Here is a 22,097-nt window from a genome sequence, read left to right on the forward strand (position 1 = left end):
CCACCTCTGTTGCTAAGGGGCGGTGCGAGCCGGCGCGACAGCTTTACCGGGACAGCCAATCACATAGCGGAGTGCGCAAAAGCCCGCGAAAAGAAAGCCCGGGAAACAGGAGGCAGCGCCGAGCAGTCAGCGAGTCGTACAGAGCCAGAGCGGAGCCGCCATCACCAGCCAGCAGACATGCCGAGGGATTACCAGGCCGAGAAAGGTAGGCAGGAAGCGAGGGGAGGACCGGCATGAAGTGTGTTGTGTATAGTGAGCTCCGTGTGAGGTGACACCGCGCTCTCCCTCCCCCCGGGGTCACACCTCTGATATTCTGAGGTACCACACTCGGAGCGCCCTTTTCCCTTCATACTAAAGCCTATACAATGCAAAGCCTCTCTATACTGCATGGAGGACCCCGCTATACAGAGCCTTCCGTCTGAGGCCTGTAAAGCCGGGGGCTGCCATGAACTTTCCTCCCGCCGTATAGACTTACCCGGCCGGGGGTGGTCGCTACTCTACATTCCCCGGGAGGGGATAGGCCCGGATCAGACGTACGGCAGGTTGTTTGTAAGAAGGTGGAGGAGGTTTTACTTCCGGGTTATACGAGTCACGTGACCGGCTTGTGGCGCGTGCCTTCTGCTGTGGACAGATCACAAGGGCCGGGCGGATGAAGGTGTGATGCGGTCTGTGTGTGTGCACTGCCGCCTCATCCTACAATATAGTCCCTCCATTCCCTTCCTATGATGGTGTCTGTGCAGGTGGGAAGAGATCAGAGCTGTGGTACACTCACATCACCACTTGAGGCAGTGTTCCAGAACAAAACTCTACCATAGTGCAGCTTGCCTATCATTCAATGTGGTGGCTGCATCATTTTTTTTTTTTTGTCTTTTTAGTCCTCCTGTTTTGTTTTTTCACCTGGTGATTTCCCCCCCCCCCCCTTCCTGTATTAGAGCGCCTCCCACTCTGGAGGAAGGAGCACAGGAGGCACTCCTATTATTTTTTCAGCAATGTTGGGGGGGGGGGTGTAGTATTAGCAGATTTAGATACACTAGCATTGAAGCCAAACTCCAGTTTAAAGAGGTAGTAAACCTGGTGGGGTTTTACTTCCCTCTTTTGCTCCCTGCACATTTTAAAAGCTTAATGGGCTAGCCACTAGCCCATTATGTGACGCTTTGAATGAATCCATTGCTGCCTCCTGTGCAGGCCACGTCCGACTTTGCCCCTCTTCCTTCCGGGGGCTGCGGACCCCGGCTCTGTGGCCAGGAGCCGTGTGAGCCATTGGTTACGGCACGATCTGGGGAAAGAAAGGGTAGGGGGCTCTGTTTCTTCAGTGTGCGCTGATTACATCATTGCCGCACTACAAATGTCGCTTAAGGTGGTTGTAAACTCTTACAAACCACTTTGACCTACAGGTAATCCTAGATTAAGGCTTACCTGTAGGTCCAAGAAATATCTCCTAAACCTACGTGGTTTAGGAGATATCTCCAAAAAGACAGGCACCGCTGTCTACAGTGCATGCGCACTGGGCAGGCCGCGGATTGCGGTGATATGCAGCGAGTGTCGGCTCCCATGTGCTTGCGTGGGAGTGACGTCATCGCTGTTCCGGTGAATCAGAGCTGGAGCAGCGAGACCCAGAAGTCACTCTGGGATCCATGGCAGCGGCGGACATGAAGACAGAGGACCGCTTCCGGGGCTTCGTTCTCAGGTAAGTTATTCATAATGAGCTAGTATGCTATGCATACTAGCTCAATATGCCTTTGCCTTGCAGGTTGCTTTTTTTTTTTTTTTTTTTCTCCATGGGTTTACAACCACTTTAAGTGCTCAGTAAGCAAATGGTTAATGACCAGAGTAGTGAATGAAGGGGGACAATTAACTGCTGGGGCCAATGTTTGCAAAAATATTTGCATAAAGATGGAACTAAACCCATCAAATTAACGGTTACATCCGTGGCATGCTGGGAACAACTCTGTTTCTAGTGCTCTTAAAGATAAACTAACCCCCCCCCCCCCATTCTCTGCAGCCATGGGAGCTGCCATCTTGGTGTTTTGATCTGCAACTGCCATGATGCGCATGTTATCAGTTATGGCGCTTGTCAATTTGTTTTGTCAGTTTGGTTGACAACGCAAACAAATGTGACGGTTGGCATTTCTGCCGTCATGCCAGGGTTGGGTAATCAATGGTTGGGGGGGGGGCGGGGTTAATTGATGGATTTGGTGCTAGTTCACACCAGGTTCAGTCCTTTATTTTATTTTTTTTCTCTGCACTAAAAATGCATGCATAGTATTTTCCCATGTATTCTAATGGCTCTAGTTCCATGTCAGTTCCAGCATCGGACACTGACTGCACTGGTGTGAACTAGAGCCTTGGGAAAACACACTGCATGCATTTTATTTTGCATTCCCTCACCTAGAATGGCGGCGGCAGCAGCCGAGCGATCGATCGGCCTCGGCTGCCTGGATCGCTGGAACCCGGGACAGGTGAGTGTCCATTTATTAAGTCAGCAGCTGTAGTATTTATAGCTGCTGGCTTTTAATATTTTTTTTTTTTGGGTGGAATCCCTCTTTAACACCACACGCGGTTCCAGTGTGTTTTTGATACCATTTGCTAGTTTCTGTTAAAAAAAAAAGCACTATTTATATAGCGTCTGGTGTGGATTGTCACTTAAAGAGGAAGTAAACCCTGATGGGGGTTTACTTCCTCTTTGATTCCCTGCAAAGGTAAAGCATAATGGACTACTATGCATCGCACAGTAGTCCATTATGTGTCACTTACCTGACACAGGAGCCAGCGATGTCACCGCTGTCTCCTGTAGTTCCGAGCGTCCATCTTCTTGGTGGGTCTCGCTGCTCCGGCGCTGTGATTCGCTGGAGCAGCGATGCCGTCATGTTGCCGCGATCTGCGGCTTACCCAGTGCGCCTGCGCGCCGCTGTCTACGTGGCTGTCTTCAGGTAAATATCTCCTAAACCTTGTAGGTTTAGGAGATATTTCTTGGACCTACATGCAAGCCTTAATCTAGGCTTACCTGTAGGTCAAAGTGGTTTGTAAGGGTTTACAACCACTTTAAATACTCCAAGCCATCAACTGGCTGATGTCATAACTGATCACATGCAGCACTGGTGACAGCAGCTTTATAGCTTACCCCCCGTGTCACATGTAAACTAGGCCTAAGGTGTGACAATGTGTGCACTTGCCTGACTGGTGTTGGCTTAGCTGTGGCATGTATTGACATTTTTGTACATCCTGTGCACAGTACCTGCAGCGGAAGTTGCAGAGACGCACCACTAAGTAAGCCTTGATGCTCCTTCACCAGGGTTGTCAAACTCTTTTATCGCAGGCAGCGTCAGTGTTATGGTTGCCTTCAAAAGGCTGGTTCTACCTCTAAGACTAGACATCCAGAGATCCCTTCCTTCCTTGCATCGCGCCCCCCCATCTGCTGCTGGGGGGCGGGGTCTGGGTGGAAGCAAAGTGCTGGAGGACTGGAGTTAGCTGGCAGTCTGAATGCTGAGAATAGGGGAGGCAGAGATGGGGGGGGGGGTGTATGCTGCTGCACAGGATCTGTAGGAGCTCTGCCCTCTTCTCTGCTGATGGGGTGGGAGCGGACATGAAGGGCGCTTGCCACAGTTGCAAGAGACTTGTGAGGACCATATGAAATGGTCCAGCGGCCCTTGTTTTGTGTCCTGCAGAATTTACTATGCTGACAGGGTCACTTCACCCTGTCAGACATAAGATGGTGGAGCAGAACTGCTTGCAGCTGGCCAGCTTGGTAACCCTTACAGCAGAGGCCTTCTTTTGGGCTATGAGCTCATGGTGGCTTTAGGGAACTTGCCCTTATAGTAGATAGTAACGGGTCCCTTTGACTCTCCTGGTTCATGAATAGCCATGTTCAGCAGCAGACAAGCTATCCAATTGCAGAGATTAAAATGAAAAAAGATGGAGCGCTAGAAACGCAGCTAGTACGATATGGAAACGGTTCCAATGTCCAGGTGTGCCAGTAGACAAAGTTCTTTCACTGCTCAGACCAGACCGTGGTTTAGGGGTTCTGGTCTGTATCAGTGTGAACAGTCAGCTGTAGAGAGCCTATTGGTGAGAAGAGCGGCGCCACTCTGAGTGCAGCATGTTGGTTAAAATTTGATGTTTAATAAAGGTACTCGCGTTTTGGTGCGATATAATGTGCAATGGCATAAGTAGCTTGGGCTCCTGTAGTCCAGCTGGGCAGCGGTGGTGGTAAGCAGTTTACGAGGTTGAAGAGACGGTCGCACAGCAAGCACACCAGCAATGGACGGAAGGTGTGGTTGAGCTTGCGTTCAGAGCATGCATGCTCCTTCATCGGGCAAATCCTACTTATGCCATGCACATGTCTCACTAAAATGTGAGTTGATCTTTTATTAAACATTGAATTTTAACTGACATGCTGCACTGATTACCACCCGGTGGTTTCCAAACCCATGTGCTGCCCTGAAGAAGGCTGATGTGCGTTCTCATGTTTTCTAATCGCGATTCTGACATTTTCCTTCTGTCTTATTACTTACTAAGACTTTGTTTTAATGCAACAAGATTCTAATTTTGTTAAAGGCTTTTCAACTAAATGTGACTGTTTTCCATCCTTTATTTCCAGAAAAATGCAAAACCTTCCTTCAAGAATTTTACAAAGATGATGAGTTTGGAAAGAAGAACTTTAAATATGGAACCCAGCTGGTGAGTGTCATGTGGTGGTCTGGTGCAATGTTTGCCCAATTGTCTTTGGATCCAAACATGAGCATGGCTTCACCCACCTAGAACAGGAAACACAACATTCATTCAAATCATGTCACTTGTGTTGGCCTTGGATTTCCTTCCCTTGTCCTAGCAGGAACAAATGTTCTAGTACCATTTTTCTTTGGCCCCTGTGTTAGTAGAATTGTGGGGTCCTGTCCAAGCATTTTTCCAGGACAGGGGGCCTAAGTGCTTTTAAAGAAAGGTGGACAGGTGACCTTGCTTAAACTCGAGGCTCTTTAAGGGGTTTGCTATGCTGAGAGGCGGGGCTTATGGACGTGATTGGCGGTGGTCACATGATCACAAAAGTCCCGATCGCATACAGCGATGGGGAACTTTCTGTCAGCCGCTGGTCATTGTGCAAGGCATGCGCTGTTGGCACAGAACTGTCGGTGCTATTGCACACAAATATGTGGCCGCTCGACATGGCCTGGCCGCTGAGAGGCTGCATATTTGAGGGCACTCTGCACCAAGTGGTTAAATAAAAATTCTAACCTTAAGTTTCATGCCCGTTTTAAAAACTTTCCCTAAAGTTTTCCAAGCCCTAGCTGCAAAAGCAACTATTCTCTCCCCCCCCCCCCCCCCCCCTCTGTTTTTAAGGACATGTGGGGTTCCCTTTTGTGGACATGGGTGATGTCTGGTAGCAGTCTTCAAGTTTTGGGAACTGAAACTTCATAGCACTTCAGAGTGGTGGCTGGATTGTAAAGTTCACCTGAGTAACTTTGTAGCATTAAAATTGTTAGCTGTTAAAGCCAACTTATCAAATGTTTTGGGTGGACGGGTCAGGTTTATTGCTGTCTTAGATAAACTCCAGGTATGGCAATTTTTACAGTGAATGCAAAGCATTGATTGGACAAGGTGGAGAGGTGGGGTGATGGGACCACATTTTCCACCTTGTCCAATTGGAACACTTTGCATTCATTGAAAAAAGTGTTCTATGAATGGCGCCAATGCTGAGTGGGTGACCTCTTGCTGTGTTCAGTAAGCAGCAGGGCAGCACCTGGCATGAGACCCACAGAAGCTGGAGGTGATGTAGGTAGATAATCTTTATCTCTCTCTACAAACAATTTGAACCAATGTAAAAATTCTTACCAGGAATTCAACTTTAAAGCAGAGCTCTGTCCAAAAGAAGCTCCACTTATTTGCAACCCCCCCCATATTTTTGTGTGGTATGGGTAATGAAAGCTGCCCCCCCACCTTCCATATTTCCAATATATGGCCCATTCAGGTTCCTAAAATATTGGTTGTATCTTTAACTTTTATATTTATGAGCCTCTGTAATATGCCAGCGCTCTCCGCTTTAGAGCCGGTTCACACAGCGGGCGATGCGAGGCGACACGACTCGCTCTCGCAAGTCGCCCCCGTTCTGTACAATGGAACCGTTCTGAGAGGAGCGACTCGAGTCGCTCCGACTCAGAAAAAAGGTTCCTGTACTACTTTTGGGCGACCTTGGGGCGACTTGCATTGACTTCTATACAGAAGTCATCTGAAAGTTGCCGCTGAGGTCGCGGCATGTCGCGGCGAGGCAAGTCGGAGTCGCCTCGCCTGCAGTGTGAACCGGCCCTTACTCTTTTCTGTTTATTCTTTGCTAATTTGTTTTTTTTTTTTCCCCCATTTCAGACAAATATTGCCCACAGAGAGCAAGTGTCTCTCTACATAGACCTGGATGATCTGGCAGAAGAAGATCCAGAATTGGTGGATGCCATATGTGAGAACGCCAGAAGATACACCAATCTCTTTGCTGATGCGGTTCAGGAGTTGTTACCCCAGTATAAGGAAAAAGAGGTGAATGCAGACAATGGAAGGTTCCACATGAGGGTTTTGCTGGGACTCTTGCATTGTTGGAGGGAAAATTGCAAAAAATAAAACTGTGTGAGGCAGTTTTTGCATTGTCCAAACTTGGAAGCGTTGGGTGTATTTTTGAGACTGTTCTGTTGAAATATGTGAGTACAGCCCAATTTAAATTGTGGCCAACCCCAGAAAGGTGGAGTTCTACTTTTAATACACAAACTAAAATTGGAACACAAGTGTAATAGAGGTGAGTGGGTTTAGTTGGTATTTTTGACTGGACTTGCGAAGGATGGATATAGAACAAAATGTGGTTCTCATGACTTACAGCCAGGATCACACCTGTGACATGTGTTGCCATCTCCTCTATAACATGTCTGTGGTGGTAGACCACCAATAGTGAGCAGGATTGACACACGGCACCCAAATGCACAGGGGTGAATGGGGCTTTATGCAGGGTTAGTGCTTGCAAATTGTTCCATCTGGCTTGGACAACTAATTTGAGTATCGGCAGACATAATTTCAGGCTCTGAGAATTTGCCAAGATTTCGCATGCTGTCCACTTTATATGTATATATATATATATATATATATATATATATATATATATATATATATATATATATATATAATATATATGTATGTGTGTGTGTATATATATATATATATATATTTTTTTTTTTTTTTTTTTTTATCAAGGTTGAGTTCCAGGCTTGTTAAAAGTGTAGTTGCTGACTTTTAATAAACATACTTGCCTGTTCCACAGTCCAGCGATGTGGCTGAGCGGGGTGTCGCTCCTCTCCCGCTCTCTGCCCGAGCCTCCATTGCCACTCTGGGCACCTGGCTGTGACAGCTTTTGGCTTCATGGCCAGGCCTGCATGCGCGAGTTGCGGAGTGGACAGGTGATCTCCTGGGACACCTGACAGGTGTCCCAGGAGACGGGCGCCTAGAGGGAGGGGTCGCTTAAGGCGAAAGGAGTCGACTTGGCGGTCCCTGGGTGGAAGGAGGAAGTGGGACTGGAAACCCCCCCCCCCCCCCAAAAAAAAATTACATGGCACGTAAGGGGGGCAAGGAGTGCTTAAAGTGGAAGTTCCATTTTTGGGTAGAGCTCTGCTTCAAGCTGTTTGTGTGGGGTGTTTTTTATTTTTATTTGACAGGGTCCCCAGGCAGGTTTTTATGTATGTATATGTGTGTGTGTGTGTATACATACATATATACGTGTGTGTGTGTGTTTAATACCAAACATAAGGCACTGTACACATGTTGGAGAGATGTACTCAACTCTTGAAAAACGAACTCTTCATAGGTTGTGCATAAAGACTCACTAGATGTCTACATAGAACATCGGTTAATGATGGAGCAGAGGGGCAGAGACCCCTCAGAGATCCGGGACCCCCACAACCAGTATCCACCAGAGCTCATGAGAAGATTGTAAGTAACAGCAAATTTTTTTTTTTTTTTGAGTGGTTTAAAGGGTTATCCAGTAATGCTTACAGTATGGTTGATTTACTTAAACTGGAGAGGGCAAAATCTGGTGCATGGTAGCCAGTCGGCTTCTAACTTCAGCTTGCTCAAATAAGCTTTGACAATAAAACATGGAAGCTGATTGGTTTCTATGCAGAACTGCACCAGATTTTGCACCGTGAAGTTTTAGTAACTGACCCCTCAGTGTTTTGAGAATTGCATGTGTTCACAATGTTTCTGACCACATAGGACCTGATAAACTCGTATTGTACAGAGGGATTTTCCAACCTGTTGGAATCTCTCTCTCCAGTGCCCCACTCCAAGGGGTGAAAAACTGCCCATAGCACATTTTACAGTCCAGTGATGACTGCAGTGGGTTCTGACATTTATAATTGTAGTGTTTGGAGATGCAAATGCCAGGTTATGATGGCCAACCCTGTTCTGTACCTCAAGCTATATTGCTAACAAATGTTAACGACAAACTATACTGGTATTGACTTTTATGTGTTTTTTTTTTTTTTTATTCTCCCCATCCAGTGAACTGTACTTCAAGGCTCCCACCAGTTCTAAAGCTCGCGTTGTCCGTGATGTGAAGGCGGATTCAATTGGTAAACTGGTTTCCGTGAGAGGAATTGTGACCAGGGTCACAGAGGTCAAACCCATGATGGTGGTAGCAACTTATACCTGTGACCAGTGTGGTGCTGAGACTTATCAACCAGTAAGTACAATTTTTATCTCAGGCAGGTCTTCAAACAAATCCACCCCCACCCTCCACTTTTAGTACTTGCACTTACAGTGGGGGGAGGAATCATTTGACCCCCCCCTGCAGATTTTGTAAGTTTGCCCACTTTCAAAGAAATGGAGGGGGGGGGGGGGGTTTCTATTTTAAATGATAGACAGAATATCCAGAAAACGCTTGACTCAAATTTTATAAATTTAGTTGCAGTTCGGTGAGTAAAGGATTTGATTCCTCCCCCACCCCCAAGCAAAACATGACTTAGTAGTTGGTGGAGAAACCCATCTTTAGTTTTCTGGGAGAGAATTAGGTTCTTATCCAGGATTTATACAGTAAATGGGCCCCGTCCACTGGCCGCTCAATGCGGCAAAGTCTGTCTGTACTTTAGCAGAGATACGGCCTCCAAGGCATAATATTTTCACCTCCATGCTTGACTGTAGGGATGATGATCTTGGGGTCGTAGTCCGCATATTCCTGGAAACTTGCGGAGGGAGCTGAAACTTGGAGTTACCAAGAAATGTTAAGGATTTAGAGAAGATCTGTAAAGAGTGGACCAAAATCCCCCTCCTGGGATGTATGCAAACCTTGCCACCAACTGTAAGAAACATCTTATCTCTGGTTGCCCATAAGTTTCTCCACTGACTAGAAGTCATGTTTTGCTTGGGGATCAAATGCTCATTTTACTTGCTCAACTGCAACTTAATTTATAGCGTTTGTTTTATGTGCTATTTGGTTGATATTCTGTCTCCATAATTTAAAATACACCTATGATAAAAAATAAGCCCTCCATTGCTGTAAGTGGGCAAACTTACAAAATCTGCAGGCATCAAATTTTCCCCACTGCAGCTGTCAAAACTGCTTCAACTGTGGTATGTATACTAATCCTAGCTTCCACAATACAATGCTTTCTGCCAAAATCAGACATTTGCTGAGCCACATGAAAATGCAGAATGAGGAGTTGTATACAAGTTTTTATTTTTTTGGGATTTGCAGTGGTGGGTAGGAATAGTAAAGGGAGGTTATTGCACTGGAGGGGACTCTGCTCTGTGGAAGAGGTATAGGGCATACAATGTAATGGTAAGTGTGTGTGTGGTTTAGTTATATTCTAATGGTTTTTACAGATCCAGTCTCCAACCTTCATGCCTCTCATAATGTGTCCAAGTAAAGAGTGTCAGACTAACCGGTCAGGTGGCAGACTCTACTTACAAACTAGGGGGTCAAAGTTTGTTAAGTTTCAGGAACTGAAGATTCAAGAGCATGTAAGTGGATTATCATATATATTTTTATTTACTTAATTTTTTTGTCAACTTTATCTAACAGTCTTTGCCTTGTGTATGTTTAGAGTGACCAAGTACCAGTTGGCAATATTCCTCGCTGTATGACTGTGTACGTGCGAGGAGAGAATACCCGTCTGGCCCAACCAGGTGATCATATCAGCATTACTGGGATCTTCCTTCCTATGCTAAAGACTGGTTTTCGGCAAGTAGTACAGGTAAGTGAGCTGAATTGTCAGTCGATTCCTTTAATACAGGCTTTTATTTTTTATGGCAGGCCCAGGCCCCAGGATGCAATGTCTAATCACCGTGGCACTTGAGACTTGATAACCCCCGATTTAATGTATCTCTAAACTGAGGGAGAAATTACTTTTTTATTTATTTATTTATTTTTTATTTATTTATTTTTTTACAGCGTCGCACGAATGCGAAATTGTCAAAGTAACGCAGTGCTGTATCACAAAAAATTGCCTGGTCATTAAGGGGGTAAAGCCTTCTCAGGCTAAAGTAGTTAAAACTCTCTGACCTTGCAGAACGCAGCTGGTGTCAGTGCAATGTTAGACACCCCAAACACTGGTCTTAAATGCAGGGTCTGTCTGCACTGGATTACATGATTCAAAACTACCATGCAATCTGGCTGTAGTGCATGTGCTACTTGCGTTTTTGAGCCCATTCAAAATGGGCTCAAATCGCATTGCACTGAATGTGATGTGACATGTAGGCTTGACCTGGTGCTCTTTAGAATGTTGAGTTAGAACAGGAAGACTTAAAGTTTTGTATACATCTGTTCCACTGCCATACTCTGCTTTTAAAATAAGGAGAAATGAATGCATATTTATGCACAGCGATGGGCTTGGTGCTGGTGACTTGGGGACTCGAGCTGAAAGGGCGTAATTAAAAACCATGGCAGATGTGCATAAATGCCAGATGCAGAGCCCAATTGTGAGACTGACTTCTTTTTCCATGGAGTTTTGTTGCATTAAGAGGACAACATAGGGTATCGCATGCTCAATACTGTGGGGTTGCAAAATGTAGAATGAGTAAGAGCAGATGGCATTGTAAACAATCACCCAGATAATGACGGTGCAATAGAGATGCTAACTAGACTGCAGGCAGGATTTTTTTTTTTTTTTTTTTTTTTTAACAATTGAAAAGTGAGCATATTAGTGCTTTGTTAGTGTTTTTATACATAGGCTTGGGGCATGGTTATGAGTTTATTTATGTTCTGTCCTGTAGGGTCTTCTTTCTGAGACTTACATGGAAGCTCATCGAATCACTAAAATGAATAAAACTGAGGATGATGAGATGGGAACAGAGGAGCTGAGTGAGGAGGAACTACGACAGATTACAGGTGTGCATAAATGCTGCAAAAACCTAAACTTCAGAGTTTAACAATTACTCTGAAGGTCTTCAATAACCTCCTACAGTTGCCAGTCTTTATTGCAAAGAAATAAGTCTAACTTGGTGCACTTTTTTTTTTTTTTTTTTTTTTTTTTTTTTTTTTTTTAGAGGAAGACTTCTATGAGAAGTTGGCTGCCTCCATTGCCCCAGAGATCTATGGTCATGAAGATGTGAAGAAGGCATTGCTGCTTCTCCTGGTGGGTGGTGTTGACCACTCTCCCCGGGGCATGAAGATAAGAGGTATGTCTTGATTTAGTCTACTGACTTTTACAAGAGCATGGTTGGTGAAGGATATCTTGGTGAGGTCTGAACATAACATGTGATTTTTTTTTTTTTTTTTTTTTTTTTTTTTTTTTTATATATTTTGATTTTCCTTCACTAGATTGTACCTGGGATGTGACTCTATGCCTTAACTTTTTTTATTTTTTTTAGGAAATATAAACATCTGCCTTATGGGAGACCCCGGAGTAGCTAAGTCCCAGCTTCTGTCTTACATTGATCGTCTAGCTCCTCGCAGTGAGTATCTTATGTGAGAATCTGACAGTCTTTTTTTTTTTTTTTTTTTATATGATAGAACATGTATGCAGATCAGGCTTTACTGGCTTGTTCTAAGACTGCCAGACATTAATTTCAGCCCCTGTAGTTTTGTCGGAATGGGTGTCTTGACACTTGTGTTCTTCCACATGTAGGTCAGTACACAACTGGACGAGGTTCGTCTGGGGTGGGTCTCACGGCTGCTGTAATGAAGGATCAAGTAACTGGGGAGATGACTCTGGAAGGCGGAGCTCTGGTGTTGGCAGATCAGGGTGTCTGCTGTATTGACGAGTTTGACAAGATGCTGGATGGAGACCGCACAGCCATTCATGAGGTCATGGAGCAGCAGACCATCTCCATTGCCAAGGTGAGGATCTGATAAATGGCTTACATTTGTAGGTGGTAATGGGCCATTTGTGTATGTATGTATAATTTTTTTTTTTCCCCTCTGTATAACCAGGAGTTTGTCTTTATCTCTGTTATTGCATTGGCACATGCAGCGCAATGTAGAAATGGTGCATTCAGTGCTACACAATGTAACAGTTGTGTTTTGTGTGTGTGTGTGTGGGGGGGGGGGGTGTTTAACTGAATTGGTTTTGACAGCCACTCTTACACCCAAGTGTCACATGCGCTATGAATTTGTCACAATACGGCAACAAGAAGGGTGTAGTGCCAAAAAAAGTGGCGTAGCAGCTTTATCAAATTCCCTCTATTGTGTTCTCTTCCCACTAGCTGTACGTGTAGAATGCGGGAGGTTGGCGTGAATGCTGGGGAGCATTCATTCTCTCAGCACAGATTGTGGTGGGTACCAGAGCTCCCAAATGCATACTTGGAATCCTGGTTTTCTGACCATGTGACAGTCAGTGGTCACCTGATCGGAATGCCTGCCTTTTTAGAACCTCGTAAAAGGGATGGGAGGCGGGAAGGACTTAAAGTGGTTGTAAACCCTTACAACACACTTTGACCTACAGGTAAGCCTAGATTAAGGCTTACCTGTAGGTCCAAGAAATATCTCCTAAATCTATACGGTTTAGGAGATATTTGCCCAAAGGCATGCGCCGTAGACAGCGGCGCGCAGGCACACTGAGCGCGGCATTTCCAAGAACGGAGGTGCCGCGCGGCTTCGCTGAATGACGGCGGCGGAGCAGCGAGACCCCACCGACAACATGGATGTGCCGGACTACAGGGGACAGCGGTGACTTCGCTGGCTCCTGTGTCAGGTAAGCGACACATAATGGACCACTATGCAATGCATAGTAGTCCATTATGCTTTGCCTTTGCAGGGAATGAAAGGGGAAGTTAACTCATCAGCCGTGGCAATAATAGCACTTTTACTTTTGGCCTTGGCAGATAATGTGTGTAAAAGGTGGGGGATGCTAGTGATTGAAAAACAAGACAGATGTTGCATGAGGCCTGGCTCAAACCTGTGTGATATACTTTTTTTTTTTTTTTTTTTTTTTTTTTTTGTCTCTTTAATGGATCAAATGCATGTATTGAACATGAACTGCACCTGCATATGTGTGAACCAGGCCTGAGGGAATAAATTACTGGTTTAATTTTATCCAATTGTATCTTTTTTAGGCTGGAATTATGACCACTCTTAATGCTCGCTGTTCCATCCTTGCTGCTGCTAATCCCGCATATGGGCGATACAACCCCAAGAAGAGCGTAGAGCAAAACATCCAGCTCCCTGCTGCCTTGCTGTCTCGATTTGACTTGCTTTGGCTAATCCAGGACAAGCCGGATCGGGATAATGATCTCAGGTGACTCTTTGGCCTGTATGATGCTAGTTTTTTTTTTTCCTGGCACATCTGCAGTTTGCGGTTTTTCCCCTTTTGGTAAGTTGACTAATGGAGGTCTGTTGTCTTTTTAGACTGGCTCAGCACATCACATATGTTCACCAGCACAGCAAACAGCCACCATCCCAGTTCGAAGCTCTGGATATGAAGCTGATGAGGCGATACATCACCATGTGCAAGGGGAAGCAACCTGCAATCCCAGAATCCCTTGCTGATTATTTGACCGCTGCCTATGTGGAGATGAGGAAAGAAGCGAGAACCAATAAAGACACCACATTCACATCTGCAAGGACCCTGTTGTCCGTTCTACGACTCTCTACAGCTCTGGTAAAGACTTCTTATACTCTTGAAATGTGATTGTATGAAAGTATCTTTGTAGTGCTTCCTTTGTGGGAAATCCCTGGTGTTCCTGCCAGTCCCTTCTGCTTTCCTGTTAGACTGACCACACTAAGCAGGAGAGCTCATCGTGGTCAGTTCTATGCTGGGAACTTGGTGTGCTGTCCAATAATCAGACTTGTCCTGATATGCACTGGGAAGCATCTGCTGCTTCTCCTCCCCCCCCCCCCCCCCCCCCAGCTCTTATGCAGGGGAGGACAGAGGGAATGTGATCCCTTACGAAGAAAAGGTATTCAGGTGTGTTTGCCTTTCATTTCCATTTGAAGCTGGAATGGGGTTTACAATCACTTTTGACTTTGGAATACTTAATGTGAGAACTCGGAGTGCTGTGTTCGTCGAACAGTTTTGTCCTTGAAACTCCAAAGTGCTGTTCGTGCAGGTAGCTGTGTCATAGTCCTACTGTAAGGACAGCACTTCACGAGTTTCCTGTGACCTCCCTCATCCCGAGGCCGATGATTGCATCCAAGGCACCCAATTCTCTCCAGAAAGGCCGATGTTGACAGGCAGAGATAGGAGCAACTGCTGGTGTGTCCTAGGAGCATTGCACTTGTCTCGGTCTGACAGTGTTGGCAAAACACTACAGCATAATGACCAAACACTTCTATTTTAGGCTGGAAAAGACTGAACATGCTGATGCGTGCCTATGCCCAACATTTGATCTGTTTTTATAACAATGGTAGGAACATGTTGGGTTGTGTGGGGTTTTTTTGCCCCCCCCCCCCCCTTGCTTATCCCACCTGGAGCTGCGGTGTTGCAGTCCACCTGTTCCCCCATCATGCCAATTTGCCCCATATGTTCGTTTTTGTTTTACAGCTGATGTTTGACTCTTAACATCCAAGCCTATCTAGAGCTGGGCGATTTTCGAAACTTTTTTTATTTTTTTTTTCCCGCCCCTATAGGCTCGGTTACGTCTTGAAGATACTGTTGAGAAGGAGGATGTGAACGAAGCAATGAGGCTAATGGAAATGTCTAAAGACTCTCTGCTAGGTGATAAAGGACAGACTACAAGGTAAAACTATCCCAGCTGTCTTTTTGGTCTTCAGACTTTGGGAGCTTCCTCCTTTTTGTTCTCCCGCTGTATGGTTGTATACTAGGTCTATATTGGTAGATGTTAAAATATACCTTTTTATTTTTCTCTTCCAGGACACAGCGACCTGCTGATGTGATCTTTGCCACGATTCGTGAGATGGTTCCGGAGAAGGGGGCACGCAGTGTCAAATTTTCAGAAGCTGAGCAGCGATGTGTTTCCAAAGGCTTCACTCCAGCACAGTTTGAAGCTGCCTTGGAAGAGTATGAGGAGCTGAATGTTTGGCTGGTTAACCAAGCCCGGACAAAGATCACCTTTGTGTGATTATGTACTTCATGCTTCTCGCGAAAGTTTGATGCATATATCGGACTATCGAGTCTCTTCAGAAATTCCTATTGATGGCCTAATGGACAATTGCGGTCATACGCAAGCGCAACACACCTTTTTATCTAGCTATGCCTAGTGGCACATTTATTTAGCGGCGTGCTAATACTAAGATGACATGTTGACGCGTTTATATTTTCATTTAGTTGACTTCAGCGATTTCTGGTATTTACTATGGAGGCTTGTTCTGACTACAATGAGAATTTTGGTCTCTAAAGTAATTTCAATAAAGGTTTTTTTTTTTTTTTTACTTTTAAGACTCCATTTATTCTGTGTGCAAGAAATTATATCCGGTTTAGGAAAGAGCTTGCAATTAAACCCCAGCAGAAGCTGCCATCTGTTTCTTTGGGCAAGGAGTTCTGCTTTTGCCATTTTTATTCAGATCCCATTATGGGTCAAGTCAGCCACACGAGGATCCAAATCCTCTGGCACTGTCCCAGTGATTTGCCTTGTCTAATGGCTCACTCAGTTGACTGAACAGGCTGATTACTATAGACCTGTTGGTTCTTTTATATTTGGGAAGATACTAGTTTAACCACTTGGTGCCAGGTGGACGGCCTCGACTTTCTGGGGGTATATCTGAATGATGCTTGAGGCTACAGACATCATTCGGATATCGGCATTTTCAGCCAGCCGTTCTTATGGTGCAGGGAATCGCCCTGTTCTGCCACTTGATCGTTCTTGCGGGAGGGGACCTCCTCTTGCCGCCCTCCGGTGCTTCTACCGACTCACCGATTCCATCGGTGAGTCGGACACAGGATCTGCCGGCCCCCAGATGGTGATCATAGTCTCTATGATCGTTCGGAGGCTGGGCGTGATATTATGAAGTCACGCCCGGCCTCTGTATTCAAATAACTGCACCGCCTCGACTGTAAAGCTGTGATCGTATTTATTTTATTTTTAGGCTTCCCAGTCTAGAGGTGAGATATGGGGTCTTAATGTTTGGGGGTTCTTATTGACTCCATATCGCACTGTAAATGGGTCCGATCATGCCATATTCCTATTACAAGGGATGTTTACATTCCTTGTAATTGGAATAAAAGTAATAAAAATTTTGTGTCAAACTAAAAAAAATTTAACGGTGTCCCTGTCCCCATGAGCTGGCACGCAGAAGCGAACTCTTGCATAAGTCCTGCCCACATATGAAAACTGTGTTCAAACCACACATGTGAGGTATCGCTTGGATCGTTAAAGCGAGAGCAATAATTCTAGACCTCCTCCAACTCAAAACATGTAACCAATAAAAAAAGTTAAAGCATCGCCTATGCGGATTTTTTTTAAATACCAAAGTTTGGCACCATTCCACGAGCGTGTGCAATTTTGAAGCGTGACATGTTGGGTATCTACTCGGCGTATCTTCATCTTTCACATTATGCAAAAAAAATTGGGCTAACTTTACTTTTCATGCAAAATAAAAAATAAAACTTTTTTTCTGAAAATAAACGTTTGGAAAATTGCTGCGCAAATACCGTGCAAGATAAAAAGTTGCAACAACCGCCATTGTATTCTCTAGGGTCTTTGCTAAAAAAAAAAAAACATATATAATGTTTGGGGGTTCTATGTAAATTTTTAGCAAAAAAATTATGAATTTTACATGGAGAGAAATGTCAGAATTGGCCTTGGGTGCAAAGTGGTTAACCACTTCAAGACCAGGCCTTTTTCTGACATTTTGTTTACATGAAATCCTTTTTCTAGAAAAAAAAAGTTACTTGGAATACCCAAACGTGCATAAATTGAAACGACTGCCGTTTTATTCTCTAGGGTCTCTTGTGTGTACACAGTTTAAAGTTGCAGTTTAAAAAAAAAAGTGGCAAAAGTCAGCTGTTGCTCTGGTCCTTCACAGGCATAGAGCCAAGTGGGGGCCATCTTGCCTTCACGCGGCTTCCTGCCTAATGATTGGCCACACCAGATGGTTTCCTGGGTTACCAATGTTTCCAGTCAGCTTGAGGAATTGCCGGGGGGGGGGGTGCGCAACTCTTCCACGGCCCTATAAAAGTGATTTTGCGGCACACCTGCCCCAGAGACAAGTCTCAATCAGTTTGGAAATAGAAAACCGGCTAAAAGACAATTCAGCGAGTAGTTAATGGTTCTTACTCTAAATGGTCTAAGGTTATCAGTGGTGTACCCCAAGGTTCAGTGCTGGGACCCTTACTGTTTAATATCTTTATAAATGATATTGTGTCTGGGATCAAAAGTAACATTTCCGTCTGAAACCAAGCTATGCAGTGGAATAACCTCCTTACAGGATGTCTTACAAGCCGACCTCTATGCTCTGTCTAATTGTGTAACTGTGGCAAATGGGGCTTAATGTTGAGAAATTTAAAGTTATACACTTGGGAGCTAAGAATATGCATGCATCATACATTATAGGGGGAGTACAACTGGGGGAATCCGTAGTGAAGGATCTGGGGGTTTTGGTAGATCATAAGCTCAATAATAGCATGCAATGCCAAGCTGCGGTTTCAAAAGCGAGCAAAGTCCTTTCCTGTATTAAGAGAGGTATGGACTCCAGAGAGAGACATCATTTTGCCCCTGTTCAAATCATTAGTAAGACCTCATCTGGAATATGCAGTTCAGTTTTGGGTGGCAGTTCTCTAAAAGGATATCGGGGAACTGGAGAAAGTGCAGAGAAGGGCAACCAAACTGATAAGAGGCATGGAGGAACTCAGCTATGAGGAAAGAAGACTAATAAATTCAGTTCCTCTAATAAGAGGGGATATGATCACCATGTACAGACATCAGACGACAAGAAGGCACTCTACAGCTCGAGGAAAAGAGAATTATTTTCCAAATACGGAAAGGTGTTTTTTTTTGTTTTTTTACCTGTATGATGTGGAATAGACTCCCTCCAGAGCTGGTTCTGCCCAGATTGCTTTTAGAAAAAAAAAGCTTGGATTCTTTCCTAAATGTACCTAATTAATGTGATTTGTAGACGACGCAATAGTGCAATTGTGACAGAGAAAATTGAGTACTGTCTGTGATACTTTTTTTCTTTATTTGCACTAACACAATTTTTCAGGACAAGCTTTCGGGGTATGTCCCCCCTTCAAGGTCCAAGCAGTACTGATTTTACATTGTTTAAAAATCTTTAAAACAACTAAAAAAAAATCTCAGGGAAAGGAGAGAAAAAAAAAAAACACAAAAAAATCAATGGCAATGGCTGTTAGATTTATTGCCATTGATTTGTATGTCTTTTGTTTTTTGTTTTAACATTCTGCTTAAAAATTTGTAAATCAGTACTGCTTGGACCTTGAAGGGGGGGGGGGGGACATACCCCAAAAGCTTGTCCTGAAAAATTGTATGTTGGTACAAATTAAGAAAAAAGTATCACGGACAGTACTACATTTTCTCTAAATGTACCAAATTATATTATGTAAAGTTGATCCAGGTAATATCGGATTACCTATTGGGGGGGGGGGGGCTCGGGGAGGATATATCCCCCCCCCCCCCCTGTATCATGCTTTTGCTGGGGTCTCCCCCCCCCCCCCCCCCCCCAAATTCCTCTATCAACTGTTGGGTATAGGATTATATAATCAGAAGCCACCTTGGTGCCTTTAAAATTCTGCTGAGGGGGGTTATTGCTGTGGGACTGAATGCTAAAGTCCGTTGCACTTTGTGCTCTTTTCTACCATTCAGCATTGAGGAAGGTTCCATCAACCACGTGATGCTGTCTCTCAAGTCCTTACTGGGCCAACCTGCTGTTTGATCTGTTGCACTCTTCTGCTATCACTGCCCAACCAAGACCATTTTTGCTCTTGATGCAGTGTGTACCACCTTTAAAACGCTAGCTTCTGTGAGCACTTCTAGTCTTAAATCTTTAGAACGCCTAAAGGTTGCCAAAAATTTTCCTGCGCTCATTTTTTTTTTTTTTTTTTTTTTTTTATTTCAAAGTCTATCGTGAGTGACTGGCAAGAGGTTTTGTACCTCTTGCCATCCTTGTATTCCTTTTGAGGTCGACGTTGGTAAAACGTCTGCTCCCTCTGTGGATCTGGCAGTGTCCAGTCTTGACAAAGTGTCCACTATTTCAAGGTTGCATTTACCTTCTAAGTTTTCGGGTGAGGGACCTCGAGCCTGGTGGGTCATCTGATCCAGATTCAATTGTAGATGCTATATTTTATAAAGGCAGATGTAATCTGACCTGACAGACTTCTACTGGATACTCTGGGATTTTCTGGCTCCAGGACCAATTTACCACCCTACTCCATGGTCCCAGGTTTTAAAGTTGATCCTTTAGCTTTACTGTCACTTTAAATAGTTTGAGTTATCTTGACCCCAAAAAACTTTCTCCTTCATTCATTGACAGACACAGCAACTTCTTTTCTTGACCATAGGAGTTATATTGCCACCTACAGGAGTAGGACACTAGGCAGAAAAAGAAAAGCTACACTGCCAATGAGCAGTCCTGGCTGATATAAACCTATCTCTGCATAGGCAATCCAGTTTTTTTTTTCCTCTGCCAAGTAAGGACCTAGTCTCCTGTTTGGACCTGTGGTTCCATAGTTTGTTGGGGTGTGTTTTTTTTTTTTTTTTTTCTTTCTGCGGAGATTTGCAATCAACAGCTGGGCTGGACACTATAAATCCAGTGGTCTCCCTGGCCTGGCCTGTGCATAACTTACTTCGATAGAGAGGTGGTTCTGTCATGGGAGCTTTACCTACACGCTCCTGCTAGATAGGTAAGTATTCTACCCCCCGCGCTCTTTTTTTTCCCCTCCCTGGACTCTGTGTGGGGCATTAGTACTCCCAGGGAGTGGTTGTCCCTGCAGGGTCCCCTTCCACCCCTCCCCAGACCTTGGTGGTGGCCTGTCAACCCCCCCCCCCCCCCCCCCCCCGGGGCTGTAGTGTGGGGGCATGCTGGTGCAGCAGGGTTTGGTATAACGTGTCAGGCTACCTGTTTTTTGAGATTTTGGGGCTGTACAGTGGCACTACCAGTACGACATGCGGTCGGGCTATCCAACACTTTAGGCTGCTGCTTTGTAGCCTGCTGGGTGGCCATTAGCGTATGCCATTATGCGTTTGGGCACCCGCCCTCCTTGGCCTCAGTCCACTGGAGTTCCACACTGCCCTCAGCAGAATATCAAGCAGGCTAGGGCGTTGCCATGTTACTGCTGCTGCTCATCTTCTGCCTTCTATTGCCCACCCATAGCGGTAGAGCTCCACAAGAGTCTGCAGTGATGCCCATTTTGGCGTGGTCCTGGCCGGCGAATACAGCAGTGGGCAGATGCTGTCCTCCTATGGGAAGACATAGGACTCGTGGATCAAGCCTTCCTGCATGCTCTAGCTTGCCCAGCATGTGACCAAGGCCTGCTATTTGGTCAGGTGGTAAGTGAGGTCAACAGAAAGGGTCCTGGCCAGACACAGCAGTAGTACTGGGTTCTGATCCGTTGAGGAAGTATGTCATCCATTTTTTTTTGTGCTGACGAAAATGGCAGCCCTGCCACTGTTAAGCATAAAGAAACTATGCAGGTGATATGCTGGGGAGTGCAATACAGGTTCTTTGGGTCCTCCTCTAGACTGGTGGCATAAAACACATAGCGAACAGGTAGCGACCCCTGCCCTCGCGGATCATGAGTCCAGCTCTGCTGCTATGGATGCAGTCCCGCTTGCAGGTCCAGCTGACGAGATCCCTGACTCTTCAAACAGTCATCTGCTGGTGCCGTTGTGCATGGAAAGGCACTAGTGGACGCACCATATCAACTCCAGTGTGCGAAACCCTCACAACGGGGCATTCGTGGTATGTCACAATACAGAGGCCAATACACCCAAAACTAAAATAGGGGGAACCCCATTACAAAGCCACCTGCAAGACCTTCTGCCCAAAATTAACATCTGCAGAGGTGAGAACATCTACAGTGCCATGAAAAAATATTCCATACCCCTTGACATTTTCCACATTTTAATTTTTACAACCAAAAATGTAAATGTATTTTATTGGGATTTTATGTGATAGACCAATACAAAGTGGCACATAATTGTGAAGTGGAAGGAAAATGATTTTCCAAATTTTTTATAAATAAATATGTGAAAAGTGTGACGTGCATTTGTATAGCTCCCCCCTGAGTCAATACTTTGTAGAACCGCCTTTCACTGCAATTACAGCTGCAAGTCTTTATGGGGATGTCTCTACCAGCTTTCCACATCTAGAGAGTGACATTTTTGCCCATTGTTTGCAAAATAGCTCAAGCTCTGTCTGATTAGATGGAGAGCATCTGTAAACAGCAATTTTCAAGTCTTGAGAAAATACAAAAAGCTGCGCCAACATAAAAGTAACCTATAAATAAACACCCCCTAAAAAAAGGATTATTTTTTATGTATGTGAAATGTGAATAGTTGATATATTCAAAACTTCTAAATAAAAAATAACAATTAATAAGAATTCATCCTCAAAAAGTTCATAAAGGAGTCCATAAATGATCAACAGTTGCGGTCCTAAATGGAAACACCACGGTGGTTGAACACACTCAGATGCGCACAAGTGCCCGTCACCATATAGTGAGTGCACTTACCAGATGGAACTTTGGTTAGAGCGTTATGACTATATCATCAATCGCGTCAGAATATTC

General features: G+C 44.8%; 2 protein-coding genes across 2 annotated transcripts in view; one reads left to right on the top strand and one right to left on the bottom strand.

Annotated features, from left to right (window-relative positions):
• Positions 1–630, bottom strand: part of AP4M1 (adaptor related protein complex 4 subunit mu 1) — a 77,143-nt gene extending 76,513 nt beyond the window's left edge. Inside the window, exon 1 of the mRNA XM_077470586.1 lies at positions 476–630. The gene's annotated coding sequence lies outside the window, so the exon portion shown is untranslated. The remainder of the gene's footprint in view (positions 1–475) is intronic.
• MCM7 (minichromosome maintenance complex component 7) lies at positions 35–15,785 on the top strand. Its single transcript, XM_077470585.1, has 15 exons — positions 35–205; positions 4,598–4,677; positions 6,355–6,519; positions 7,829–7,953; positions 8,524–8,704; positions 9,844–9,981; positions 10,065–10,214; positions 11,233–11,347; positions 11,506–11,637; positions 11,830–11,913; positions 12,087–12,298; positions 13,513–13,694; positions 13,805–14,057; positions 15,026–15,135; positions 15,270–15,785. The coding sequence occupies exons 1-15, from the start codon at positions 178–180 to the stop codon at positions 15,475–15,477; spliced, it is 2,163 nt and encodes a 720-aa protein (XP_077326711.1). The 5' UTR covers positions 35–177; the 3' UTR covers positions 15,478–15,785.
• The last annotated feature ends 6,312 nt before the right edge of the window (positions 15,786–22,097 follow it).

This window comes from Lithobates pipiens, unplaced genomic scaffold (genome assembly GCF_037356315.1).
Source record: "Lithobates pipiens isolate NorthernLeopardFrog02 unplaced genomic scaffold, aLitPip1_a1.2 Scaffold_8, whole genome shotgun sequence".
NCBI lineage: Eukaryota > Metazoa > Chordata > Amphibia > Anura > Ranidae > Lithobates > Lithobates pipiens.

Bases quoted from the DNA above. Each gene is read 5' to 3' on its own strand.
- MCM7 (XM_077470585.1), top strand. From the start codon at position 178: ATGCCGAGGGATTACCAGGCCGAGAAAG. The intron at 6,520-7,828 runs GTGAATGCAGAC...AACTCTTCATAG, and splicing joins CCCAGTATAAGGAAAAAGAG to GTTGTGCATAAAGACTCACT. The intron at 11,914-12,086 runs GTGAGTATCTTA...TTCCACATGTAG, and splicing joins TGATCGTCTAGCTCCTCGCA to GTCAGTACACAACTGGACGA.